This window comes from Tamandua tetradactyla, chromosome 6 (genome assembly GCF_023851605.1).
Source record: "Tamandua tetradactyla isolate mTamTet1 chromosome 6, mTamTet1.pri, whole genome shotgun sequence".
Taxonomy (NCBI): domain Eukaryota; kingdom Metazoa; phylum Chordata; class Mammalia; order Pilosa; family Myrmecophagidae; genus Tamandua; species Tamandua tetradactyla.
The window spans coordinates 80,199,900-80,227,823 of NC_135332.1; the positions used below are offsets into that span (position 1 = coordinate 80,199,900).

The window sequence follows — 27,924 nt, forward strand, 5'->3', positions numbered from 1 at the left end:
CAATAAATGCATGTGGTCCACATTCGCATGTCACCTAATTGTGCTGGGTTCAAGAAACCAAGACAAACCTTCTGCTGATTCCCAGTTTAAGTGAGGATTTGAGATCTTTTCTATGCAGAAGCTGACACAAATTGGTTGCAGATTAGAGTCTGATTCTGCAATGAAGCATCCCATAATTTTAAAAGATGGCCATTTTGGTGTCATATGGCATCTTCAAAACACTGATTTCTTAATGTACGAACATATAAACTAACCATTAGGTATGAATAACAGTTTAAAAATAAGCTTTGTGAACGGAGAAAGCCTTAATGTGTACATTCAGGAATGGACACTTTGAGAAAAGCCTTTTTCATTGGTTTTGCATTTTAATTACCAATTTTGAGGGCATTTGTCTTCTAAAGCATAAGCTATTTAACAAGATCTTAGTATACTAATATCTATTAAGAAAGGAGAGAAGTAGTTATTGTTTTAGAAGTAATTTTTAGAAGAAATGCCTACTGCCATCATGTTTGCATTAAGGGATCATTATTATAGAAAGACGGTGTAATATATTTAGTAGCACAATTTGCAAATAGACATATAGCAATGCATAAGAAAAGTTTAATATATTAGAACTCTAAATTCTATTATTCTGTGTTTGTATCCTTTATGCTCTTTACTGTATTTTGCAGCACAATGACCTATTATTCTACAAAATACTCTTCTGTATGTGTAAATTGCCAAAGTTAACTTACACAATTACCTGAGAAACTTTAATTATAATTAGTGGAAGGCTGATAATTAAGCCTATTAAGTGAAATATGCATGAGTTTTCACTGAACATATTCACTAAAGGAAAACCTCAGAAATATGCACTGTGATTACAATAGCTAAGAATGGAAAGAGGAAATGTGTCCACCCTAAAATTCAAAAAAATCTGACCTTGGCTTAAATAGATCGCAAAGCATTAAGGGTGAGCAAATGTTAGTGCTCAAGTGATTTGCTTCATAAAATAAACCCTGCTAGAATATTGATACAGTCCTATCATATTTTAAGAACCTATCACCAACATTCTGATGATCAAACTCCATTGACCTTAATCAGCTCAGAATTTATGGCTAGGAAACATAATAAGATGAGTCCCATTATCTAATATATTAGAAAACATAAACCTTGAATGATTTGCAGAGGGTGGATCATTTCATGGACCATTTTTTTACGATGATGAGAGGAGTTGGCAGAATTAAAAAAAAATAATTATTGTGCAGTGGTCTCTATTACTAACATTTCATGCTAATTTGGCACCCAATAGGAAGAAAAAACATACTCTTTTGTCTTTGTGATAATTCTGATTACTGTGCGTCTCAGGATATCCTCGCATTCCATAATGTCACAAGACTGTCACAATGCATATTGTACTAAGCCACCTCAATGAGTGCCTTTTGTCAGGGCCATGAAATTGGTAAAGAGACTGTAACTCAAGTCCTGAAAGGCTGGTATGAGTCGGCCCTTTAGTAACTCTCTGTGGTCTGTATCTACCCTAAAGCACCTGAGACTATCACATGGTGAATCCTCATCCTACAGGAGATCTGCCAAAGAAGGTGTCAGGAAGGAACCAACCTGATAAGAAACTTGAATTTCCCTGGATGGATTATAGCCCACCTACCTGGTATATGCCAATTGCAGTTCTGATTTGTATCCTTTCTAAGAGTTGCTGTTGGCTACTTAAATACTTTTTCTTTCTTTTCTACAAAAAAAATCAATACATAGTTTAACTCCTATTTTTTTACACCATGTAAAATACTCTGATTTAGAGCATTCTTAAATTAGGCAATGTTGCCTTTAGACACTATCATTATTAATGGGATTTATTTTTCTGTAGCATTAATTACCATAAAGTTGAAATCCATCTGCTTTGGGTTTTGCTTCTATATCCTGGTTTACCCAGGGCAATTCCTGTTTGTAGCTATTGTCCTAGTATAATCATTAGCACCCACTTTCACTCTTAAAACTGTCCTAGTTTGGACAATAAATTATATTGGCCCTCAGGGAAATCTCCTTGATCTATGTTCATTCCAAGGCAACTGAGATTGTCATAGATAGACACTGACGTTACAGAAGATCTGCCAAGGAGGTTGTCAGGAAGGACCCAACCTAACATAAATGCCAAATTATGCAACCCACAAAGATTTATTACTGAAATAAAAAAGAGCATGCCTTAGTTTGCCAGACTGCTCTGGATAATACCACACAATGGGTTGGCTTAAACAACAAGCATTTATTTTAACTCACAGATTCAGAGGATGGAAGTCCAAAATCAAGGCGTTAGCACTAAGTGCTTTACCTTTTTAGGTGCTCTCCCCTAAAAGTCTGAAGTGCTCTGGTACCAGCTTGTGTAATCCTTTGGGTGCTTCAGCCTGCATCTCTGCCTCCTGTCACATGACCGTCTCTCTCTCCTTGTGTCTGCTCTTTCAATTTCCAAAGACTTTTTCAGCTTCTGCTGACTTTTGTCTTCACAAACTTTCAGCTTCTGGCTCTTTCCTGTGCTTTTCTCTTCATAAGACTTCCTGTAATGCAGATTAAGTTCCACTCTGATTCAGTTGGCCACACCTTAAGTAATAACAACATCTTCAGAACATCTTATTTACAAATAAATTCAAATCCACAGGAAAGTAGAGTAAGATTAAGAACATGTGTTGTTGAGGTGCATAATTGAGTGTATCACAGAGCATGATTGTACATTTTTCCTCCATTGCTTATATATGTCCCTGGCCCTTCAAAGGCAAACAACTGCTAACTTCAGTTCTCTTCTCATTACTTTTCCTTATTGTCAGGTTTGCAATCTTATCTCTTCATTATTATTTTTTTGCTTTTCTACATGTTCCCAATGATTTTCTAGTTATTACTACACATCTCTCCAACTGTTCAATCATTTATTCAGCCCTTGGATTTGTGTTACCACTGTGAGGCCCAACAGCCTTCCCCACAGATTTCATATTCCTGATTGATGACTTACTGGCTCTTCCCCAATCCTGTACCAATACAGGCCAAACATTGAGTGATATTTGCTGCTTCTGATATTATAACTAAGGTAGCGGTGACATTTACCAGATTACCAGAAAAAGAAAAACATCTCTTTGGTTCCTTCTTTAATAACTTACATTAATTTCTGTACTCATTCATTCAATAAGTATTTACATCATACCTACTATGGTTTTATATATATATATATATATATATATATATATATATTCTGCCTTCTTGATAAATATAAATACATATTCTGACAAATGCAATGAGGGTGAAGTAAGGGGACAATGAAATATTATAAAAGTAAAGTGAGGCTTCTCTAAGGAAATGGCACTGAGATCAGTAGGTGCTAACCATGTGAAAAGCTGAGGGAAGGTTATCCCATGGTCATGAATTCCTATTCAAAGGAGACCTTTATTTATTCAAGCTTCAAAAACAGTAAGTGGATATTATATACCAAGCTCCATTCTAGGTACAGAGATGACAAAAAAGAGAAACAAACAAAATGAACAAATGAACAAAAAAAGGAAGAAAGAAAGGAAGGAAAAGAAAGAGGAAGAAAAATAACAGAAAGAAGACTGAGCAAGGGAAGGAGTAAGGAGGCTAGCTTTTAGGATAGTGACAAGACCATGAAAAATAAAGAAGCAATGCTGGAAAATTGATCATAGAGAGTACTAGGATTGGGTGAATAATGACTTTAAATTTGTTACACAGAAAAAAACCCTGTAAGGAGGTGATATTTTAATGGTGGCTTGAATAATAAGATGTGACCAGCCAAGAAAAGATCTGAGGGAAGAAGTCTCCAAGCAGAGGAAAGAACGTAAGGTGGAGATGGGTCTAGTGTGTGTGCTGGTCTGAATCTGTGGTGGACCCCAGAAAAGCCATGCTCTTTAATCCTCATTCAATATTGCTGGGTGGGAGCATTTTGATTGTTCCCATGGAGATGTGATCCACCCAACTGTGGGTGGTAACTTTTGATCAGATAGTTTGCATGGAATTATGACTCCACACATTAATCCTTTAAAAGAGGAAACATTTTGGAGAAAGTCCCTTTTATAGAGTTATGAGAAAGAGAGAAGATGCCACCATGTTCACCATGTGCCCTTCCAGCTGCCATGTGCCCTTCCAGCTGAGAGAGAAATGTTGAATATCATTGGCCTTCTTGAAGCAAGGAATGTTTCCCTGGATGCCTTAGATTGGACATTTCTATAGACTTGCTTTAATTGGGACATTTTCTCAGCCTTAGAACTGTAAATTAGCAACTTATTAAATTCTCCTTTTTAAAAGCTATTCCATTTCTAGTATATTGCATTCTGGCAGCTACAAACTAGAACAGCGTGTTTCAGGAACAAATAATGAAAGGCAGTAAAACTGAAAAATAATGAGGCAAGAGAAGAATATTTAAAAAGCTTACAAAGGTGAGGTTTGTAGCTATAATTAGGAGTTAAGCTGTTATTACTTGAAGAACTCAAGGACCATAGTAAGCAACAGTGAAAGAACATGGTAGATAAACTGTGAGAGAAACTGTAGAATGAGCTAAGAATTTGGAATTTTATGCTGTCAGTTCTGTGAGAAATCATTGAAGGGCTTCAAGGAAATTAGTGACATACTCATTTCCATGCTTCAGTTGGTGAAATGGCTTACAAAAGGAACAAGGATGAAATGGGGGTGAGCTTTTGAAAAGATATTTCAGGAGTGAGGAAGAATTGGTGGTTGAAAAAAATGACAGTGGTGGGTGAAGATGGAGAAAAATGAACAGATTAAAGGTTCTAAGGTACTATCAAAAAACATTTTGGAAAATACCAATGATATTTGACTTAAAGATTTAAAATTGCATTTCTAAGAATGTTGAGTACACCATACATACAAAAATCAATCATAAATAGTACAGTAAAAATAAATTTTATCTATACTTCTTTATTTTAACTTTAATATTTTTTTTTCCTCAAGAATATGTTAAATTGGGTCAGGCCTTTATTAAAACTTTCTGCCCAGGAAAATTTTACCATCATCTTATAGACCCCTTGTATTAGTTTTCTAATGTAGTCAGAAAGCAATATACCAGAAATGGAACAGTTTTTAAAAAGGGACTATAATAAGTTACAATTCTAAGCTGGGAATATATCCCAATAAAGGCACCAACAAGAGGTTACCTTCACTCAAGAAAGACTGATCCTATCCTGGAACACCTGTCAGCTAGGAAGGTTTCACATTCTCCAGGGCTGGCTTTCATCTCTTCACTCCCTTGGTCTCTAAAGGTTCTGGCTTGCTTAGTATCTCATGGGAAGGCACAGCAATGTCCACTGGGCTCTGCCCATGTCTAGGCATCTGCTTTGTCTGTCAGTACTCCAGGCATCTCCAAACATCCATGTCTTTGCCAGCTCTGAAGCAACTGTTGTCGAAGCATCTGCATCAGCTCTGAGCTTTCTCCAAAATGCTTCCTCTTTTAAAGGACTCCAGTAAACTAATCAAGACCCACCCAAATGGGCAGGGTCACACCTCCAGCTGACCCAAAAGGCCACACCAACCATTGGGCATGCCACATTTTAGTGGAAATAATCTCATCAAAGGTTACAACCCCAGTTGGAGCCCTGCATCTCCATGGAAATAATCTAATCAAGATGGTTTCTACCTTACAATATTGAATCAGGATTAAGGGACATGGCTTTTCTGGGGTACAACACTTGCAAAATGGCACAGCCCTAAATCCATAAGTTTGCATTGAAAAATTCATATACAGGATTGTGGGAAGATGGCAGAGTAGGGATCTCCAAAACTCAGTCCTATACCAAAACTATTTTTGAACAGGAAGAAATGGTCTGAAACAACCAGTGAGTTCCAGAGGCCAGAAGAACACTATACAGCATCCAGAAAGTAGGAGTTGGGGAAGGATGATAAATTATAGGAAATAACAGTAAATTGTTCCTTCAGTGAGGCAGCTACCAGTGCTACCAGTGACCATTCCCCAGTCCCTTGGCAGACCACCTAGGGGTCCAGCCACTGGCTACCTCGCTGGTGACAGAAAGGGATGTACATTATCCTCTACCCTAAGAACAGCGTTGGGCATGGCTGGTCACCAAGCACTGTTTCTGATGAACACATTTAGACAGCTGGAGTCAGGCTCTGAGGGATGCTATTGTTTCAAGTCACCCACTCAAAGGCAGTGGCAGTGACTGTTTCAACCCACCCCAGACAAGGGCTTCAGGGGTAGTGGGGCAGACTTAAAGATGGTATGTTTCCTCAGGACTACAGGGCTACATTTGATGGGCAGGCCAAGAAAGCTCAACTATAGGGAACTGCCAGAGAAATTCTTCCAAACTTCTTGATCCCCTTCCAGGGGCACTTAGGGGCCAGCTGTGCCCCCTCTGTGGGGGCTGCATGAGACCACAATAGGAATATAAAAAAACATAGTTGCTGAGAATCTAGGGCAAAGGCCAGCCTGCTTCAAATACCAGGGAGAGGAAGGTCTATTTCCCAGGAAACAACCAAGCTATGGTAAATAAGGGAACTCCAAAATAATGAACAAACAAAGGCCCAGGATAAGACAGAACACCAAAAATTGGGAAAAGCATGTCCACTCCATCTGCTTTGGGCAGACCTTCCTGACAGGAGGGCTGAAACACAAAAAAGTCTCTGTTTTATCACCAGCTGTTAACAAAATCACAAAACAGACATCTTAAAGAATCAATCTGAATTAACATTTAAAAATATAATAATGTACAGTGTACAACAAAAGAGTACAAGACAAACAAAGAAAAAGGTAACGATGGCCTATCCAAAGGAAGAGGGAAAAATCCAGAAAACAGCATGGAAGAAGACAAGAAAGTGGACATACCAAACAAAGCCTTTTAATGATCTTAAATATGCTCAGAGAGGTGAAGGAAAATACAGAGAAAGACTAACTGATATCAGAAAAACAATGAATGAGCAATATGAGAGCCATAGAAAAGAAAAAGAAATTTTATGAAGGAACCAAACAGAACTACTGCAGTTGAAGGCCACAATAAATGAAAGGAAAATGCCCAGGAGGGTCTCAAGAGCAGACTGGAGCTTGCAGAAGAAAGAATCAGTGAACCTGAAGACAAGACACTTGAAATGAGTCAAACTGAGGAGCAGAAAAAAATTAAAAGGCACCTATGACACTACTGGGACACTATCAAGATCACCAATATATGCATTATGAGAATCCCAGAAGGAGAATAAAGAGAGAAAGGGACAAGAGGAATATTCAAAGAAACAATGACAGAGAACTTCCAAAACATGGCAAAAGACATGAATAACTACGTCTAAGAAGTACAGAGAATAGCAAACAAGATAAAGATGAAGAAGAACATACCCATCATATATTGATCACATTATCAAATGCAAAAGACAAAGAAAGAATTCTGAAAGCTGCAAGAGAAAGGCAATGTGTTACATATGAGGATGAGGATGTCCCAATAAGTTTGAGTGCTAATTTCTCATCAGAAACCATGGGGGCAAGAAAGCAGTGTGTTGAAATAATTCAAGTGCTGAAAGAAAATAATTGGCAGCCAAGAATTTTATATCCAGTGAGATTTCTTTCAAGCTGAAGGAATTCATCACCACTAGACCTTCCCTACAAGCAACACTAAGGAGAGTTCTTCAGACAGAAAGGAAAGGACACTAGTGGTTCAAAGCAGCATAAAGAAATAAAGAGCTGTAGTAAAGCTAACCATTTGGGTAATTATAAATGCCATTATTATTTAGTGTATTATTTGGAATGAATACCACTTCATACTTCCTACAGGGTTAAAATTCAAATACATAAATAAATATAATGATAAATCTGTGGTTTGGGGACATACAATGTGCAAAGACATAACTGCTGAGAAGTACAAAAAAAGGTGGGGGGACTGAGGGGTATAAAAACCTATGTGCATGCTATTGAAATGAATTTGTTACCCAAAAAAATATGATTGTTATATATTTAGGATGTTAAGTGTGAACACATAATAAAAAAGTAGATGAAAAATAAATCCAGACAGAAATTAGAAGGTACTCAATATGGAACAGCATATGGTACTACATTGGCATGAAAGGAAGTGAGGAACAACAAAGGTATAAGATACTTAATAGAATGTGGCAGAAGAAAGTCCAGTAATATCAGTAGTAACTTTAAATATAACAGATTAAAGTCTACAATCAAAAGGCAGAGATGAGCAGAATGGATTGAAAATGCATAACTTTACTATATGCTGTCTGCAAGAAATTCATACTAAATTCAAAGATATAAGCTGGTTGAAGGTGAAAGGATGGACTAGAATATACCATGCAAGTAGTATCCAAAAGAGAACAGGGGTAGCTGTATTAATATCAGAGAAAATAGATTTTAAGTTAAAAATTACAAGGGACAAAGTGATAAAGAGGATAGTTCAATAAGAAGATATAACCATTATAAATATATTTGCAACTAACAGCAGAGTGCCAAAATATATGAAGCATATATAAGATTTTAAGGGAGATCTGAAGGGAGAAATTGATGGTTCTACATTAATAGCAGGAAATTTCAATATACCATTCTCAATAATGGTTAGAACATCTAGTCAGAAGGTCACAAGGAACTAAAAGACTTGAATGATAGTCTAATCCATCGAGACCTACTAGAGGTATATCAAACATTTCACCCAACAAGAACAGAATACAATGAGAGGGAGAGATAAGGGGTGTGGTGTGTGTGTTTTTTTCTTTTTATTTCTTTTTCTAGAGTGATGCAAATGTTCTTAAAAATGATCATGGGGATGATTATACTATGATGTGATGATACTGTGAGCCATTGATTGTATACAATGCACAGAATGTTTGCATGCTAAGAATGTTCATGTTATATGTTGTTTTGGTTTGATAATAAAAAACAAATTCTTCTCAAGTCCACATGGAACATTCTCCAGGATAGACCATAAGTTGGTTCACAAAACAACTCTTAATAAATTCAAAAATATTGAAATAATTACAATATATATCCAATCACAACATAAAGAAGCTAGAAATCAATATCAGAGGGAAAATGGATTAAATAGGTAATCAGAAGTTAAAACAGGAAATACCTTGAGGCAAACGAAAATGAAAATGAAAATTCAACCTATTAAAACTTATAGGATGCAATGAGGCAGTGCTAAGAGGAAAATTTATAGCTCTAAATGCTTACATTAAAAAATAAGAAAGACTTCAAATTAGAGACCTAACCCCAAAACTGGAAGAACTAGAAAAAGAAGAGCAATATAATCCCAATGCAAGCAGAAGGAAGGAAATAAAGATTAGAGAAGAGCAAAATGAAATAGAAAACAATAGAACAAAAAACACTAAGAATTGATTTGAAAAAGATAAAAAAATAATATACCTGTAACTAGATCACAAAGTAAAAAGAGAGAGAGAATACAATAGCTAAAATTAGAAATGAAAATGGGACACTACCAACACTGCTGAAATAAATGATTATATGAGGATACATAAACAACTATCAATAAAATAATCTATATGAAATATATTCATAAATAACCTATACGAAATGGTCAAATTCTTAGAAACCCATGAACTACCTACATTGACTTAAGAAGAAATAGAAGATCCCAACAAATTACAAGTAAAAGATTGAATCAGTAATCAAAGACCTCCAATGAAGAAAACCCCAGGACCAAATGGCTTCACAGGGGAATTCTACCAAAATTCCAGGAAGACAACTCCAATTCTACTCAAACTTAGCCAAAAAATTGAAGAGGAAGGAACACTGCCTAATTCATTCAAGGCCAACATCATCCTCATATCTAAGCCAGGTAAAGATACCAGAAGCTAAGAAATTATAGAGTGATATTTCTTGTAAATATATATGCAAAAATTCTCAGCAAAATATTAGCAAACTAAATCCAACAGCATGACCAAGTGGGATTTATCCAAAGGAATGCAAGGGTGCTTCAATGGAAGAAAATATGTCAATATAGTAGCTCTACAAAGGCAGTATTTGCCAAAGATAAAGCAAAAACCATTTAGAATTGCTGTTTCTTGTTTTCACAAGCAAACAAAACTACAGATCAATGTTTCTTATAAACATGATGCAAAGATCCTCAAAAACAAAAAAGAATACTAGTAAACCAAATCCAATAGCATATTGTGTCATCTCCCTGGTTTGAAACAATTAGAATAAACGAACTCAGAGAGTCAGAATCTAGAATATAGGCTACCAGAGGGCAGAGTGGGGATAGGGAATGGGAAGTTAAGGCATAACATGTACAGAGTTTCTATTCAGAACAATGGAACTGTCTTGGTAAAGGATGGTGATGATGCAATTGTGAATGCAATTGACAGCAGGGAAATATATATACCTGAGTATGATTAAAGGCGTAATGTTAGATTATATGTATGGCAACAATGTATTTTTTTAATCCATGGAACTACACTACACAGTGGACCTTAAATTAACAAAGGACTTCAGTTAATAGTACAATTATAAAAATGTACTATCATCATTTGTAACAAATGTTCCACACCTTTGCAGGGTGTTGGTGGTGTGGTTGTATATGGGAATCTTGTATTGTGTGCATGACTGTTCAATAAACCTACAAATTCTCTAATACAGAAAAATATATTAAAACAATCTCATATACATCTCTGTATCAGTCTAACATTGCCTTAATTAAATTGAGATTTATTTTTCCTCACTGTTTTAAAGAGAATATGTTCTTTCTAATATGCAATAATAATTAGATGATACTGATCCATTATAATCCCTCTGGTTTTAATAGAAAGATACTTTGATATAATTGTTTTAAAAAATAAAGCCTCTGTGCTGACCAAAAGGGGGAAAAGAAGTATAATTAATAAAGTATCAGCAGTAGACAGAGTTCAAATACAGTCAAGAGGCTACTCTGGAGGTTGCTCTTCTGCAAGCTTCAGGTAGAACTTGCTGCCAGTCATTACCTCCCAACCCCCAACCAGGACCATTCCAGTCAATCCTAAAGAACACCTAGGGCAATATGTAAGATTCCACAAGGGTTCCAGGCACTAGAGTACCTGGCCAGAAACCTACAACCTCCAGATGGGTCCCTGAATCAGATAAGTCCCCAGCCTCTCCAAAACATCAGATAGTTCCATCTCCCTACCCCATATTAGTGACAGACCCTTCCAATATGAAAAATGTAGAATTCCCACAGCCCTAACACCCCTAAAGAGAAGGATGGAAAAATCAAAGGTGATGGTGGAGTTACACAGAGAAGATAGGATTTAACAAATGAATATGAATGCTGAATCATTAAATTGGTATCTCTTTTAGTCTCCAGTATTTTAGAGCAGTTAAAAGTAAAACTTAAAATTGTGAAATTGCAATCCAAGTCAAATCTGAAATCTGTTCTACAACTAATTGTGGTGCTGTGCTTTGAAATTTGTAGCTTTATTGTATATATGCTATTTTTCACAAAAAAAGAAGGAAAAAAGTTGATTGGGTGGATAAAAAAATATTTAATCCCTCTAGCCTCCTATATTCTGGAATAGCTAGAAGGAAAAATATGAGAGGATGGTATTATAGCCCATGACAAACTCTGGGATCTGTCCTGTAATCACTTGCTGAAGAGGGCTTTGAAAACTATTGCTTTTTTATTTCTTTCCTTTTGTATATGTTATACCATACAATTAAAAAATTAAAAAGAATAAATAAAGCCTCTGTGAAGACCATGCAACACAACTATTTACATTCTTATTAGAAGAGTTTCAAATCAATGTTATTTTCAACACTACAACAAAGAACAGTAATTGATTCTATCATGATGCAATTGAGGTAGCTACTGCATGTCAAAATATTCTTTCCCCACCTCTTACCAGTTACTGAAGCCAAAATAAAGAGACATCTGGTAAAGTTCCAATTTTCTTAGAGAAACTCTGAGAGGTTAACCCTTTGGTGTGGTTTCTCTTGAATATCATCTCTGTTTTGTTCTTCCTTACCGAGAAAATGCATCAGAATAAAAACATATTCCCTCATTGCAAAGACTGATATCTCAGGATATTTTTATGATATTTTTATGACTGCATGACCCATATACTAGTCCCTGTGGGTTGACAAGATCAGAACCACTGGAGCTAGTGCTGGCAGGTGGAGAACAGTCATGCACCTCAGTACTTTTGCCTCAGGTTCTAGGGTTCCAAGTAAGGTCTGGCTTCTGGCACTCCAGTAAGTCTCCAGAGATTTTGGTTACAAGGTAGTCAAAAGGATGTAAGTCTCTTTCAGAGTATATGCATCCTCTTAAAGGTGTTGAGTGCTTCCTGGTATCCCCCACAGAAATTGCAATCAACTAGAAGGATGCCGGTGCTGATGGAAACACTAGTATAACCCATACAATGATTCAAGTATCTCACTTTATCAGGACAAAACAGGAATATATTTTGAATTCTCTCCTTTGAGATGTAATAAAGAACTGAAGCTGCCTCTCATCAAAAGCAGAGGGTTACTTTACTCTTAATACCCTCAAAACTCATCAAACCTTCTTGTGCTTTGGTAAGGATGAACTGAGGGTTCCCTTTCAAGCTATATCTGAATCCATATTTGGCAGCTAATTATTTCTGCAAGATACATCTCATTCTTGAAAATCTCAAAGTGCAAAAGGTGAAACTTAACACTTTGTACATGAACAGTAAAATATAGACAATTTAAAGAAAATATTTACAAGCCAGGGATTGTGGCAGGTGACTAAAATGCATAAGGTCACTTATACTCACAATACCCCATTGGTAAGTATTAAGTGATGGAAGCAGGATTGGAAGCCAAATAGTCTAAATTCAGATCACAAACACTGGGAAGTCTCCAAAATATTTGACCAGGGCTTTCGTTGGTGTGTTCAATTTTATTGTTATCAAAATTAAAACTGGCAAGTAGAATGTGCCTAATGCATGAAGTAATCAAACTTTATGTTTCTCTCCTATAATCTCTTTAAAAGTTATTAACGGAATTAATTTCTAATCCTGGAAAAAAATATGGAAGCTTTCCTGCTCACTTTTAGGGGATAGATAACAGTACAATCACCTTATGCCTCAAAGACAGGGTTCCTTAAAGACTCCCATGACTGGGGACTTCTTTTCTAAAATCCCTTGACTTGCCTGGATGCATTTCTCCTGAGTGATGCTTGTACTTCCTTCAATGTCCCATACTAATCCAGTGTTTGTATCCAGCTTCTTACTGCTGAGGTCCCTCTCTCTACTCACCACATTAAACAACCCAGGCCAGTTCTCCCTCCCACATGACTCAATCTGGTCCACAAAACACATGTTCATTTTCTTCACAAACTCTGGAAGTCCAGGCTGGTGACAATGCAGTTGTACCTATCCTAGGGTCACAGACTCCTCTAAGCTCTCCATCTTAAACCTTGCCTAACTCTACTGTGTCTCTTAGTTGCAAGGCAACTTGCAACATCAGGCCCCCAGATGGGCCCATCAAAACACCCTTTCATTGGGTTTGAATGAAGGAAGTAGGCCTCCCACTAATGCACCTTTGTTAGGGGAGGGAACTCCAAGCAAGGCAATAGCTCTCTCCCAATAACCTTGTTTACTAAACTGTGCCTTTCTTTCCCTCTATGTCTTTATAATCTCAAAGTAAGCCAAGGAATTCAAAAGTCCTGAGGTTGATTCTCAGATGTTTCTCTAGTAAATTCAACCTATGGTGGTCTATCTCAGGCTTATTTTTCACCTGATATCTATTGTATTAGGATCAACTCAAACGAGGCAGTAAGAGTGCCAGTCTAACATCCTAATCTATTTATTGAGCATTTACTATGCTGTGGGCACAATGCCCCATGTTCTAGGCACAATGTGTAAACTAACCACTACCTTTTATTTTATTATTTACTTCCATTTTTAAAATGAATAAAATTGATATTAAACACTATCTTCATCCAGCAATTGTTTATCACTCAGATACTAGACACAAAGTACTGCTTTGTGATGGGAATTTTTTACATGAATAAGACAAAGATATAAGCCCTAAACTAACTATCTAAATTATCTAAAGAAAGAAGTTACATGCTAGTAAGGGAGTTGAACAAGTAAAGAGATAGTTAAATTTCCAAGGGATGAGAGTTGTAATATGAGTTAGCATATGTTTGGGAGAGCATAGGAAGGACAAATAAGCTGACCTGACAGCCATGGAAAAAAAGATTGAAAAGAGGGGACTATATTCAAATAAGGCATCATAAAGTAGGCACTGTCTCCAGAATCCATGTGTGTTGGGCAAGTGAGGAAGGGAAAGACTGGAACCCAAGCAGGATGCTGCAGATACTGCTGTTTACAAATCTGACCTTCTTCCTCTTCCTTAGCCCTTCTCAATAGCACGTCAAGTTTGCTCAGGGATGAACCCCTTCCATTTACCACCATGTTCCCCAGAAGAAGTAAACTCAAGCCCAGATCCAAGTGTGGTTCTGACCGATCTAAGGTAGAGTTTTTCAGCCTTGTTAATTTTGACATTTGGGGGATGGAATTTGTTTGGGGTGGATATCTTGAATACTGTAAAAATGGTTAACAGCATCCTGGTGGGCCTCTATCTACTAGAACACAAAAGTACTCTCTCCACTTCTGACAATGAGAAATATTTCCAGACATTGCAAAATGTTGGCTGTAGGGTAAAATCATCCCAAGTTGAGAACCACCAGTCTAAGGATAATTCCAATGGTTCTGGAATTGGCATGTGTCCAAATTCTGGCTCTCTTATTTTACCTCACCTATTTGTGCACTGATGCAGTGCTTGGAATTGCTGCAGCCACTTTGCTTCCAACTTGAAGGAAAAAGTAGTGACCAGAGGTAACAGAGGTAGGAAATAGAAAGAACCTGGGCCCTTAATGACATTGTCAGGTAAATTCTTCCTTATGGGGGTGTTTTAGTTTCCTAGGCTGCTAAAAGCAAGTCCCATGAAATCAGTTGGTTTAAACAATGGAAATTTATTAGCTTTCAGTTTGAGGCCAAGAAAATGTCCAAATCAAGGCTTTTTTTCCCAAAAACTGACTGCCAGCAATCCTGGGCTCCTCTGTCACAGGACAAGATACATGGAGATATCTGCTGACCCCTCCCTTCTCTTCCAGGTTCCGTTGATTTCAACTTCTTGCTTCCATGGCTTTATTTCTCTGAATTCATTCCATTTATAAGGGACTCCAGTAATAGGATTAAGTCCCATCCTGAATAAGGTGGATCACACTTTAACTGAAGTAACCTCATCAAAAGATCCTACTTTCAGTGGGTTCACGCACATAGGAATGGATTAGATATAAGAACATGTTTTCTTGGGTTTCATATGTCTTCAAGCCATCACACAAGGTGGGTGGGGGTTGTCCTCAATGTCCTGATTTATAAAAACAATATATTTCTTTATAGTCTGAGACAGTTTGCATAAAAGTTTCCATGAGTGGCAACCCAAAGATTTTTAACTAGTGAAGAGAAAGCAGGCATGTGCCACATCCTCAGGTCAAGAGACCAAGGTGCATTTGAAGAACTGCAAGGAATTCAGTATGGCTGGAGGACAGAAAATGTAGTGGGGCAGTGAGAAGAGCTGCAGTATATGACAGTAATTACAGATGACAATATGAACAATGATAAGTCATAGTTGGGAGATAATGAAGGTTTGAGCCAGGGTAGAGTTGAGATTTTTAATGAGGACTGGAGAATGGATGAGGGTATGAAGAAGGTAGAGCTTAGAGTTAGGAGAATGTTGCAAGAACACAGTTGAGAAGGGATGGCATTATCTTTACTTCCACTACACAGCAAAAATCTGCTCTTTGTCTTCATTCCAAGTCAGAAAATAAATAGTCTCTTACTTGTACAATAAACATAATAGCATCAGGATTTTTGTGAAGCTAGAGTGCATACATATACCTCTCATGGATTGTGACCATAAGTACTGAATGAGCTCTGAGAAAGGAAAGAACAGAATTCAAACCTGGATTTCATTCAAGATGGATGAGCATGTTAAGGTGAGATTTTTCTATAGTCCATTTTCCCAGTTAGGAACAGAGCGGTGTGTACACAACACCGCTCAACTGTTTAGAATGGAACTGCTTATCTAAAAGTTAAACTAGGACCATGCAGAAGTTTCTACCAAAAGAAACAGATTATGCAACTTTTGATAGTAAATTGCTGAAGGTAAAAGCAAACACTCGACATTAGGCCATCTAAAATACACTGCTTTACAATTTTCTTTTTTTGTCTTACCCTGCCTATATCTCATATGGTTTGTCATGGCACATTTGTAAATGCATTTTTGTCTACTGAAATGTGCCATCTTATTTTCTTTATCTTTAACACAGAGATTACTGAAAGTCTATAAAAAAAACCTTAGTTGATGTTGAGGCCAATATCATTGAAATTTAAATGTTAATTTGGAAATATTTAGTACTTTTTCCCTCTCTTTAAAAAAGAATGAAACTGACTAACTTACCATGCCAAAAAGGAAGGACTACAAAATGAACAAAACCTTTCTGATATTTAAGTAGTTTGTTGATTTTTGTTTGTTTTTAAAATGCATCAAGCATACGTAGCCCTTCCCTAAGAGCCCAGTTAACTTGTTAACCTGGTTTTATATTTTTTAAAAAATTAAAGCTGTTGCAATAGTAAGATTTCTTACTCATTTTTCAGTTGTCTGCTGAAAGAGGCATTTGATATATTAATACCAATATCCCACAAGAATGGTCAGAAAGAATGACCATAAAGCTTATGAGGTGGTTAATCACAGAGGGATACTTACTTCAGAAGAAATTATGAAGAATGTCTGGTGCCCATATACATGTGGATGTTTATAAGGATTTTAATCTTTCCCCAATGAGCAGGTGATGGGTATGAGTCATGTTTCTAAATCCCTATGTACCACAATAGAAATATGAATTATCTTCTAGTATAGTCTTCCAGAAAGTAGAGGATTCTTAGATCATCTGTTACATCCTTTGGCAAATTTAGGATTAGTTCTAAGAGAATGTCCCCTAGGGCTTGTTCAAAGTTTTGGTTTCTTTGCCAGAGAGCATTCCTTCATTTTCCATAATGTCATGAACTCTGGTTAAGTAATATTTCTAAAAATCACACTACAGTTTTATTTGATTGGTTCCATTTTATTAATTCCAGGTATTCGCAAGTGAAACCCATGTTCTTTAACTTCTTTTAAAACAAACAAAAGCTACATTTTTATTTAGAATATTTTAGCATAATTAATATCAATATAATATAAATAATTTAAGTAAATTATTCCCAAAAGCCTTTACATAGCTACAAAATGTCTTTACATCTCTACCTTAAACATCCTATTAGCCAAACAATGGCATGGTTTTTATCATTCTTTGTAAGCAAATAACCATTTTAATATGGAAATCACTAAAATCTTTAACTATAAATCAAGACTCACCCTCAGAAAAATACTGGTATCTTTGGAAAAAAATTCTATTTCTGATTATTTGTCCTAAGGAAATAATACAAAAGAAGGGAAAAATCTATATATTGAAGAGTTTCCCTCAAGGGAAAACTGGAAATGACCTAAATACCCACCAATGTGGGTTTTCAAACAAGTAAAACTTTATGCAAGTTGTTTTATGCAGCCCTATACTCCCAGCACTGATAGCAAATCCTAGCATATGACAGACACTCAAAATCTATCTGCTGATGAAGGAACGACTGAATGATGCAGCCACTGACATTTTAATTTTGTACATTACATAATTAAATGGTACAACTACTTCTAATAAAAGCGCAAAGTGAAGCAGGAAAAGCAAATACAAAAATATGTCTGCAACTTGGGTTCCACTATGAAAACTTTGTGGGCAGGTGGAAAAGAATAAACAATTATAAGTATAGTCGTCAAGATTATTTTTCTGGTGCTTGCAAGTTTTCTCTTGCATTTTTTCTTCTGTAATAAGAACCAAAAACAGATGTTTGCGTGAAAGGTTTTGCCAAGTGCCTTTTACCCTCACACTGACAAGCCCAGTTCAAGGGATGACTCTTTCTCTTCTGTACTTCCAGGATGAAGCTTTGATTGGACCACTCAAGACTGCCACATCCTCTATTCCCTTGCCTTCCTCCCTTTTCCCTTCCTCGCCATCATGCTTTCTGCCTCTTCCAGTCACTGCAGTGGTAAGAGCAAATCATCCTGATTATGCCAGACAGAGGGGTGCTAGCTACAACTTTTGATGTAAAAGTCATGGTATGGCTATGGCTCCCAAAAATATATAAGAATCATTTTACCTCGAACCTCACAATGAAGCACATCTCATTTCAGAGCACAGGTTCGTGGTAAAAGATCCTGAATCCAAAAACATGGATTTAAAAAATTAGAAAAATTATTACACAAATAATGTGATGACAATTTGCAGATTGAGAAAATGAATAGCAAAAAAATAACGGAATTGTTTTAAAATCAGGCAAGAAATAAATCAATCCATAAAAGAGACAGAAGCAAGATAATGATTTCAGATTTTAGACAAAGAACCCCACCCCCACCCTCCAGTTTTCCTCTCAGACCACAGGAATACCTCGTTGGTATGGAATATTAACCCAGATATAATATGTTAAAATTATTCTTTTGTTTTACAGTGTACACAATTTACCAAAAAAGGTTATTTATGGCATGGACAGAGCATTCATTCATGTAGAAGGAAGGGCTGGAGTGGAGGTGGGATGGTAAGAGATGAGGACACGGTATAGAGATTTTACCTCACAGCATATATAGCTCTGTTATAATTTTACCACTTCCTTATGCATTTAAAATGGTAGTTTTATAAGAGCAGTGACCATGTATCTCCAACATACAGCATGCTGCTGACTTTATTTTGAATTTAATCAACTCTAACACCTCATAGAGAATAAACTGCATCATTATTTTATATATCTTTAAGGGAAAAAAAAACAGGCTGCCAACGATTGAATTATGATATGCCATCAAATGTACTATTAATCCAAATTTTTTAGGTGATGAAATATGTGTGAGTTGGAGTGGGGATTAGCCTTAGAATCGATGCACCATGCAATAAGCATCTCACAAATATGTTTTATCTGAACCACGTCCATAGATATCCTAATAGGCCTTCTACACTTTTTTTTGCTTTGTTTTGTTGGTAACAGCAAAGTAAAGATGTACCATGTGCTCTAATTTCTCAAAGACTATTGGAATTACACCATTTTGGAGGTGAGGAAAATGTTACAGATGATTTCTTAAATTTCTTTATTTGACAAAAAAAATTAAAATCATGGCCCACAGTGGTTAAGTGACCTCCTCAGAGGTCTACTGTAACATGAGGCAATCCTGATAAAATCCCTAAGACAACTACAGCTTGTTTTCTATAATTAAACTATTAATTCCCATAGTTGAAATAACCCATCTAAAATGATACTTTATAAATGATATATAGGATTAAAACAAAACTCTAATATCTTATTAGACAATAGTGCTATGAATTCTTAAATCCAGTAATTTAACTTTAGTTCAATTTAACCAGCACTTGCGTATCACCTTTTTCCACAGACAGGACCTTTGTAACAGTCTTCACAAACATGACATGAGATACAAATATGTTGTGATTACTCCAGTAGTTGCCATAATTAAGGAATCATCGTGTAAAGAATGTATTGCTTTGGTAGTACTTATTATAAATATTCATTAAATCTAGCATCACTCATTCATATTCATATTCCAGCTACATTTTAAAATTCAGCCTTTAAAATGACTGTTTTGGTTTGTTATCATATAACTGTAGTCTAATAGGTTTACCTTAATTCTTTCATCTGCTGACAGAACTGGCCATAGCTATAAACAAAGCAGATGTGGTCACTAAATTGTCTGCAGTGAGGTCAAGAGCTTTGCCATGGGAAGTTTCAGGTTCAGCTGTGGGAAATGCAACAGTTTCACCTAAATAAGTTTCATGAGTCTAAAACTACAGATTCCACTGAGATGAGTCTTTAGCTGTTGGGTTTCATTTGGTGTATCATGTTCACACAGTTTTAAATGAAATAGCAACTCTGGGCAACTCACTAGTTTTGTAAGCCCTCAAGGACTTATTTTGCACCATGTATGGTTAATTTCACCTAAGAGAAGGAATCTACCTATAGGGTCATCTCTGAAATAATATGGGTCTCCCAGGCAATACATTTCAAGCTGCCAAAACATGTTCACCCATGTGAAAATGTTTGAAATGCAATATAAAGAACTGTGTAACAAGGAACATGCCAGGTATAAACAGCAAGGAGAATGCTTGGGTCAGCTGAGTGGAAGTATAGAGCAGTATTAAGTGATGACACACTTTTTTCATGTTCTTTTCTCTCTCCCTTACACCCAGAGATAATTCATATTTTGAGCTCTCTGCACCCTTGCAGTAAAACATAGGGTTCTGGATGCACAATCATCCCATAAACCAAACTCTGGATTTATTCTTCCACCCAATAAATAAAAAACAAACTCAGTAGCCCCATTTTACTCCCCATAAACCTTCCAAAATTTACTCCATAAACCCAGATCATTGAGCTTTTCATTTTTCCTCCACTTCTCTGGTTAAAGATTCTTCATGTTTATGAATTTACTATGCAGTTAATTTAATCATACTTCACAAGAAATCACAACTTCTCTACAAGAGAAAGGCTTAGAGGAGGAGAAATTGAGTTGACAATTTTAAGATTTTCTTTAATAATTTGGAAAAGCTGCAATACCTGAACTCACTCCTAAGTGAATCATTTCTTCTGTCTTTGTTCCATAGTCAAATCTATGACTTGCTACACTGTGCTTTTTGGTAAAGATGCCCTGCTTATAAATGCTTTCCTGACTGCAAGATTATTCTTAAGATTAATTTTACTCAGTTATCAAGTTTTAATTTCCAAAATACATAAAGATGTCTACATTTTATTTGGGTAATAGTAGGAGATAGGGATCTAACTTTTCATCCTCTATGATTAGACCATTGTTCAAAATTGTTTTCTGGATTATCTAACCTCTCTGTATTAATTTGAACTGAGAGCTACAGCATAAATGCATGTGTGTTATATAGACCAGAAATTGAGATGGATGACTGTCCCAGTTTCTTCCAAATATTGCAACTTTATCTAATTCAATTTTTATTTTTACATGGGCAGGCACTGGGAATCAAACCCAGGTCCTCAGGCATGGCAGGCAAGCACTCTTACCTGCTGAGCCACCGTGGCCTGCCCTATCTAATTCAATTTTTCCAACTTGCTGGGAAGGCTGGGGTTATGAGAAGGGACAAAGAATTTTAAGCAGACCCTTAATCCTGCATGTCTTTAACCCTGCCAGCTGGAATACCTCCATAAGACGTTTAGTCCCATCTTAATATTCTGGAACAAACCTGCTTCTAGATAATGGGCCTTTAAAACATTTTAAACAAACACTACCCATTCTGCAAACAATTCAACTTGGTACTACTCTTACTCCAACTTTATAATCCAGTTTTATTAAACAGGATTCTTTTCTTATTCCTCTGTGTCCCTGACATGGGTTTCTGTTTGTTTTTAACTTTTATGTCAGAGTAATATATATATTTTAGTACTAAAAATCTACCAGGTTGGGTGGGCCACAGTGGCTCAGCAGGCAGAGATCTCACCTGCCATGCCAGAGACCTGGGTTCGATTTCCACTGCCTATCCATGCAAAAAAAAAGAAAAATCTAACAGGTCTACAATAATGAAAAAGAGCCCCCACACCACACCACATCTGAACACCACAGAAAAATGCTTCAATCCTTTTAGCTTTCCTGGAACTTAATTCCATATTTCGAAATTATGTCCACATATGATATTAAAAGACATGTCTTCTTTAAATCAAATTACCTCAAATTTCTTGGTGTTTTTCACTTAGGAATTTACGTACTGACTCCTTACTATGAAGATGAGAATTTGGACTCCCACTCTTTTATGACAACTATAAATAATTCCTCTCCCCAAGTTTCCCCAAAATAGTTGTATTCTGATTTGTTGCAAATCAATATTAGATATGTATATATGTGACAATATAAATACTGTTCACAAGTGAATATTGTAAAATCTATAATTACATTTTCTTGTTTTTGCAATATTTTTCTTTTTCCTAGAATTAATAATTGCCTGGGTCAGCAGTTCTCAAACCTTTTGCTCTTATGACCCCTTTGCACTCTTAAAAATCATGAAGGACCTCAAATGGTTTTTGTTCATTTAGGTTGTAAATAGCAATGTTTTCCAAAACAAAAATTAAAATGGAGATGTTTTAAAATAGTATTTAACCATTAAACAATAAACTATAGGTAAACATGAAATATTTTTATGAAATAAGTATTTTTTAAACACATTCCTCTTTGCAACTATCTTTAATGTCTGGCTTAAGAGAAGAAAGCCTGATTCTTATATCTGTTGCTACACTCAATTCATCACAACATCACATATCATGTAGTCCCTGGAAAGCTCCACTATTCACTTAAAAGAAAAGGAAAAGCAAGAAAGGAAAATAACGTCTTAGTGCTGTTATAAAATAAATTTTACTTCAAAGACCCCTCACAATTCATAGGGGACCCCAGAGGTCCTAAGACCACAGCTCGAGAACTGCTAATGTAGGTTATTCGTTTTCTTAGTTTTCTGTATAACTACTATTAAATCTCTCTCCATTCATCTTGACAAATGTGAAAAATTCCTTCAATATGGTCATGCATTGCAGAAATTGAACAGGTTCTTTCATTTCTTTCTTGGAATCATACTTCCTGGATGTCTCCTTTCTTCTCCTGCAATCTGGACTAAAGCTTCTGAAACTGTTAAACTGGCTCATCCATGTTGGGAGATCCTTTAAACCCTCTTCTTTTGTATACCCCTTTATTGGTATAGAGCATACACTCTAGTAACTGTCTCAAAGGAGAAAGGTTTTGAGACCTTGGACTACTAAGAATATCTTTATTCTCCTTCCTCTCAGAATAAATAGACAGTTTGACCTGGTATCAAATTCTAGTCTGGAAATTACTTTGCTTAAGTATTTTAAAAACTTTATTCTATTGTCTTCTAACTTCCAGTACTGCTATTGTTAGGTACAATGATAGATCAGTTAAAATGCTGTTGAAAGTTATCTCTAAAAAAATAATCTTTGGATACATTTAGAACCTTTCCTCTATCACTAGTATTATAATTTCTTTATGGTATGCCTAGGAATAAATATTTTTGCATTCATTTTAAATGATCACCCAAGCAAGAAATTCATGTTCTTCAATAGGGCAAGAGTTTCTTAAATTCTCTGAATAATTTCTTTCCCTCTGTTCTCTATCTTCTATCTTTATGGAATACCTATTATTCCATAAAAGTGGGGTTTGTAAATCATTTTTCATTTTTTCTCTATTTCCTTTATCTTTGGGGCTTTTTGTTTCTCTTCTGGGAATTTGCTAAAACTTTACCCTCCAAATAGTTGTTAAAATTTTTAAGTCTGCAATATTATTATTTTTTTTTATTTTTATTTTTTTTTATTAACGGAAAGAAAAAAAAAAGAAATTAACACAACATTTAGAAATCATACCATTCTACATATGCACTCAGTAATTCTTTTAACATCATCACATAGATGCATGATCATTGTTTCTTAGTACATTTGCATCGGTTTAGAGGAACTAGCAACACAACAGAAAAAGATATAAAATGTTAATATAAAGAAAAGAAATAAAAGTAGTAGTAATAGTAAAAAACAACAACAAACAAACCAACAAGCAAACAAAAACAAAAAAAAACCCTATAGCTCAGATGCAGCTTCATTCAGTATTTTAACATGATTACTTTACAATTAGGTATTATTGTGCTGTCCATTTTTGAGTTTTTGTATCTAGTCCTGTTGCACAGTCTGTATCCCTTCAGCTTCAATTACCCATTGTCTTACCCTGTTTCTAACTCCTGTTGAACTCTGTTACCAATGACATATTTCAAGTTTATTCTCGAATGTCCGTTCACATCAGTGGGACCATACAGTATTTGTCCTTTAGTTTCTGGCTGGATTCACTCAGCATAATATTCTCTAGGTCCATCCATGTTATTACATGGTTCATAAGTTTATCTTGTCTTAAAGCTGCATAATATTCCATCGTATGTATATACCACAGTTTGTTTAGCCACTCTTCTGTTGATGGAGATTTTGGCTGTTTCCATCTCTTTGCAATTGTAAATAACGCTGCTATAAACATTGGTGTGCAAATGTCCGTTTGTGTCTTTGCCCTTAAGTCCTTTGAGTAGATACCTAGCAATGGTATTGCTGGGTCGTATGGCAATTCTATATTCAGCTTTTTGAGGAACCGCCAAACTGCCTTCCACAGTGGTTGCACCCTTTGACATTCCCACCAACAGTGGATAAGTGTGCCTCTTTCTCCGCATCCTCTCCAGCACTTGTCATTTTCTGTTTTGTTGATAATGGCCATTCTGGTGGGTGTGAGATGATATCTCATTGTGGTTTTGATTTGCATTTCTCTAATGGCCAGGGACATTGAGCATCTCTTCATGTGCCTCTTGGCCATCCGTATTTCTTCTTCTGGTAGGTGTCTGTTTAAGTCTTTTTCCCATTTTGTAATTGGGTTGGCTGTCTTTTTGTTGTTGAGTTGAATAATCTCTTTATAAATTCTGGATACTAGACCTTTATCTGATATGTCGTTTCCAAATATTGTCTCCCATTGTGTAGGCTGTCTTTCTACTTTCTTGATGAAGTTCTCTGATGCACAAAAGTGTTTAATTTTGAGGAGCTCCCATTTATTTATTTCCTTCTTCAGTGTTCTTGCTTTAGGTTTAAGGTCCATAAAACCGCCTCCAGTTGTAAGATCCATAAGATATCTCCCAACATTTTCCTCTATCTGTTTTATGGTCTTAGACCTAATGTTTAGATCTTTGATCCATTTTGAGTTAACTTTTGTATAGGGTGTGAGAGATGGGTCTTTTTTCATTCTTTTGCATATGGATATCCAGTTCTCTAGGCACCATTTATTGAAGAGACTGCTCTGTCCCAGGTGAGTTGGCTTGACTGCCTTATCAAAGATCAAATGTCCATAGATGAGAGGGTCTATATCTGAGCACTCTATTCGATTCCATTGGTCGATATATCTATCTTTATGCCAATACCATGCTGTTTTGACCACTGTGGCTTCATAATATGCCTTAAAGTCAGGCAGTGCGAGACCTCCAGCTTCGTTTTTTTTCCTCAAGATGTTTTTAGCAATTCGGGGCACCCTGCCCTTCCAGATAAATTTGCTTATTGGTTTTTCTATTTCTGAAAAATAAGTTGTTGGTATTTTGATTGGTATTGCATTGAATCTGTAAATCAATTTAGGTAGGATTGACATCTTAACTATATTTAGTCTTCCAATCCATGAACACGGTATGCCCTTCCATCTATTTAGGTCTTCTGTGATTTCTTTTAACAGTTTTTTGTAGTTTTCTTTATATAGGTTTTTTGTCTCTTTGGTTAAATTTATTCCTAGGTATTTTATTCTTTTAGTTGCGATTGTAAATGGGATTCGTTTCTTGATTTCCACCTCAGCTTGTTCATTACTAGTGTATAGAAAAGCCACAGATTTTTGAATGTTGATCTTGTAGCCTGCTACTTTGCTGTACTCATTTATTAGCTCTAGTAATTTTGTTGTGGATTTTTCTGGGTTTTCTACATATAGTATCATATCGTCTGCAAACAGTGATAGTTTTACTTCTTCCTTTCCAATTTTGATGCCTTGTATTTCTTTTTCTTGCCTAATTGCTCTGGCTAAAACCTCCAACACAATGTTGAATAATAGTGGTGATAGTGGACATCCTTGTCTTGTTCCTGATCTTAGGGGGAAAGTTTTCAATTTTTCCCCATTGAGGATGATATTAGCTGTGGGTTTTTCATATATTCCCTCTATCATTTTAAGGAAGTTCCCTTGTATTCCTATCTTTTGAAGTGTTTTCAGCAGGAAAGGATGTTGAATCTTGTCAAATGCCTTCTCTGCATCAATTGAGATGATCATGTGATTTTTCTGCTTTGATTTGTTGATATGGTGTATTACATTAATTGATTTTCTTATGTTGAACCATCCTTGCATACCTGGGATGAATCCTACTTGGTCATGATGTATAATTCTTTTAATGTGTTGTTGGATACGATTTGCTAGAATTTTATTGAGGATTTTTGCATCTGTATTCATTAGAGAGATTGGTCTGTAGTTTTCTTTTTTTGTAATATCTTTGCCTGGTTTTGGTATGAGGGTGATGTTGGCTTCATAGAATGAATTAGGTAGTTTTCCCTCCACTTCGATTATGTTGAACAGTTTGAGGAGAGTAGGTACTAATTCTTTCTGGAATGTTTGATAGAATTCACATGTGAAGCCGTCTGGTCCTGGACTTTTCTTTTTAGGGAGCTTTTGAATAACTAATTCAATCTCTTTACTTGTGATTGGTTTGTTGAGGTCGTCTATTTCTTCTTGAGTCAAAGTTGGTTGTTCATGTCTTTCCAGGAACCTGTCCATTTCTTCTAAATTGTTGTATTTATTAGTGTAAAGTTGTTCATAGTATCCTGTTATTACCTCCTTTATTTCTGTGAGGTCAGTAGTTATATCTCCTCTTTCATTTCTAATCTTATTTATTTGCATCCTCTCTCTTCTTCTTTTTGTCAATCTTGATAAGGGCCCATCAATCTTGTTGATTTTCTCATAGAACCAACTTCTGGTCTTATTGATTTTCTCTATTGTTTTCATGTTTTCAATTTCATTTATTTCTGCTCTAATCTTTGTTATTTCTTTCCTTTTGCTTGCTTTGGGATTAGTTTGCTGTTCTTTCTCCAGTTCTTCCAAGTGGACAGTTAATTCCTGCATTTTTGCCTTTTCTTCTTTTCTGATAAAGGCATTTAGGGCAATAAATTTCCCTCTTAGCACTGCCTTTGCTGCGTCCCATAAGTTTTGATATGTTGTGTTTTCATTTTCATTCGCCTCTAGGTATTTACTAATTTCTCTTGCAATTTCTTCTTTGACCCACTTGTTGTTTAAGAGTGTGTTGTTGAGCCTCCATGTATTTATGAATTTTCTGGCCCTCCGCCTATTATTGATTTCCAACTTTATTCCTTTATGATCCGAGAAAGTGTTGTGTATGATTTCAATATTTTTAAATTTGTTAAGACTTGCTTTGTGACCCAGCATATGGTCTATCTTTGAGAATGATCCATGAGCACTTGAAAAAAAGGTGTATCCTGCTGTTGTGGGATGTAATGTCCTATAAATGTCTGTTAAGTCAAGTTCATTTATAGTAATATTCAGGTTCTCTATTTCTTTATTGATCCTCTGTGTAGATGTTCTGTCCATTGATGAGAGTGGTGAATTGAAGTCTCCAACTATTATGGTATATGTGTCTATTTCCCTCTTCAGTGTTTGCAGTGTATTCCTCACGTATTTTGGGGCATTCTGGTTCGGTGCGTAAATATTTATGATTGTTATGTCTTCTTGCTTAATTGTTCCTTTTAATAGTATATAGTGTCCTTCTTTGTCTCTTTTAACTGTTTTACATTTGAAGTCTAATTTGTTGGATATTAGTATAGCCACTCCTGCTCTTTTCTGGTTGTTGTTTGCATGAAATATCTTTTCCCAACCTTTCACTTTCAACCTATATTTATCTTTGGGTCTAAGATGTGTTTCCTGTAGACAGCATATAGAAGGATCCTGTTTTTTAATCCATTCTGCCAGTCTATGTCTTTTAATTGGGGAATTCAGTCCATTGACATTTAGAGTTATTACTGTTTGGATAATATTTTCCTCTACCATTTTGCCTTTTGTATTATATATATCATATCTGACTTTCCTTCTTTCTACACTTTTCTCCATGTCTCTCTCTTCTGTCTTTTTGTATCTGACTCTAGTGCTTCCTTTAGTATTTCTTGCAGAGCTGGTCTCTTGGTCACAAATTCTCTTAGTGACTTTTTGTCTGAGAATGTTTTAATTTCTCCCTCATTTTT

At 35.9% G+C, this 27,924-nt stretch overlaps 1 protein-coding gene and 1 long non-coding RNA gene across 23 annotated transcripts in view; one reads left to right on the forward strand and one right to left on the reverse strand.

The window, feature by feature from the left end:
* The window catches only part of LOC143688455 (uncharacterized), a 54,795-nt gene that overhangs the window by 3,200 nt on the left and 23,671 nt on the right, over positions 1 to 27,924 (reverse strand). For 8 of the 22 annotated variants that reach the window (XR_013178081.1, XR_013178080.1, XR_013178075.1 and 5 more), the window contains one exon: positions 2,324 to 2,546. The exons of 11 other annotated variants lie outside the window; for them this stretch is intronic. Coding sequence is in view for 3 of the 11 variants with exons in the window: in XM_077166368.1 (XP_077022483.1) it covers positions 2,342 to 2,546 (205 nt within the window). In the remaining 8 variants the exon portion in view is untranslated. Of the gene's footprint in view, positions 1 to 1,645; positions 1,727 to 2,323; positions 2,590 to 27,924 lie in introns of those variants that run through there. 3 more of the 22 variants (XR_013178076.1, XM_077166376.1, XR_013178085.1) reach the window with 2 other exon arrangements.
* On the forward strand, positions 1,408 to 18,255 carry LOC143688456 (uncharacterized). Its single transcript, XR_013178086.1, has 3 exons — positions 1,408 to 1,648; positions 14,319 to 14,434; positions 17,992 to 18,255. It is a non-coding gene; the product is annotated as an uncharacterized LOC143688456 (long non-coding RNA).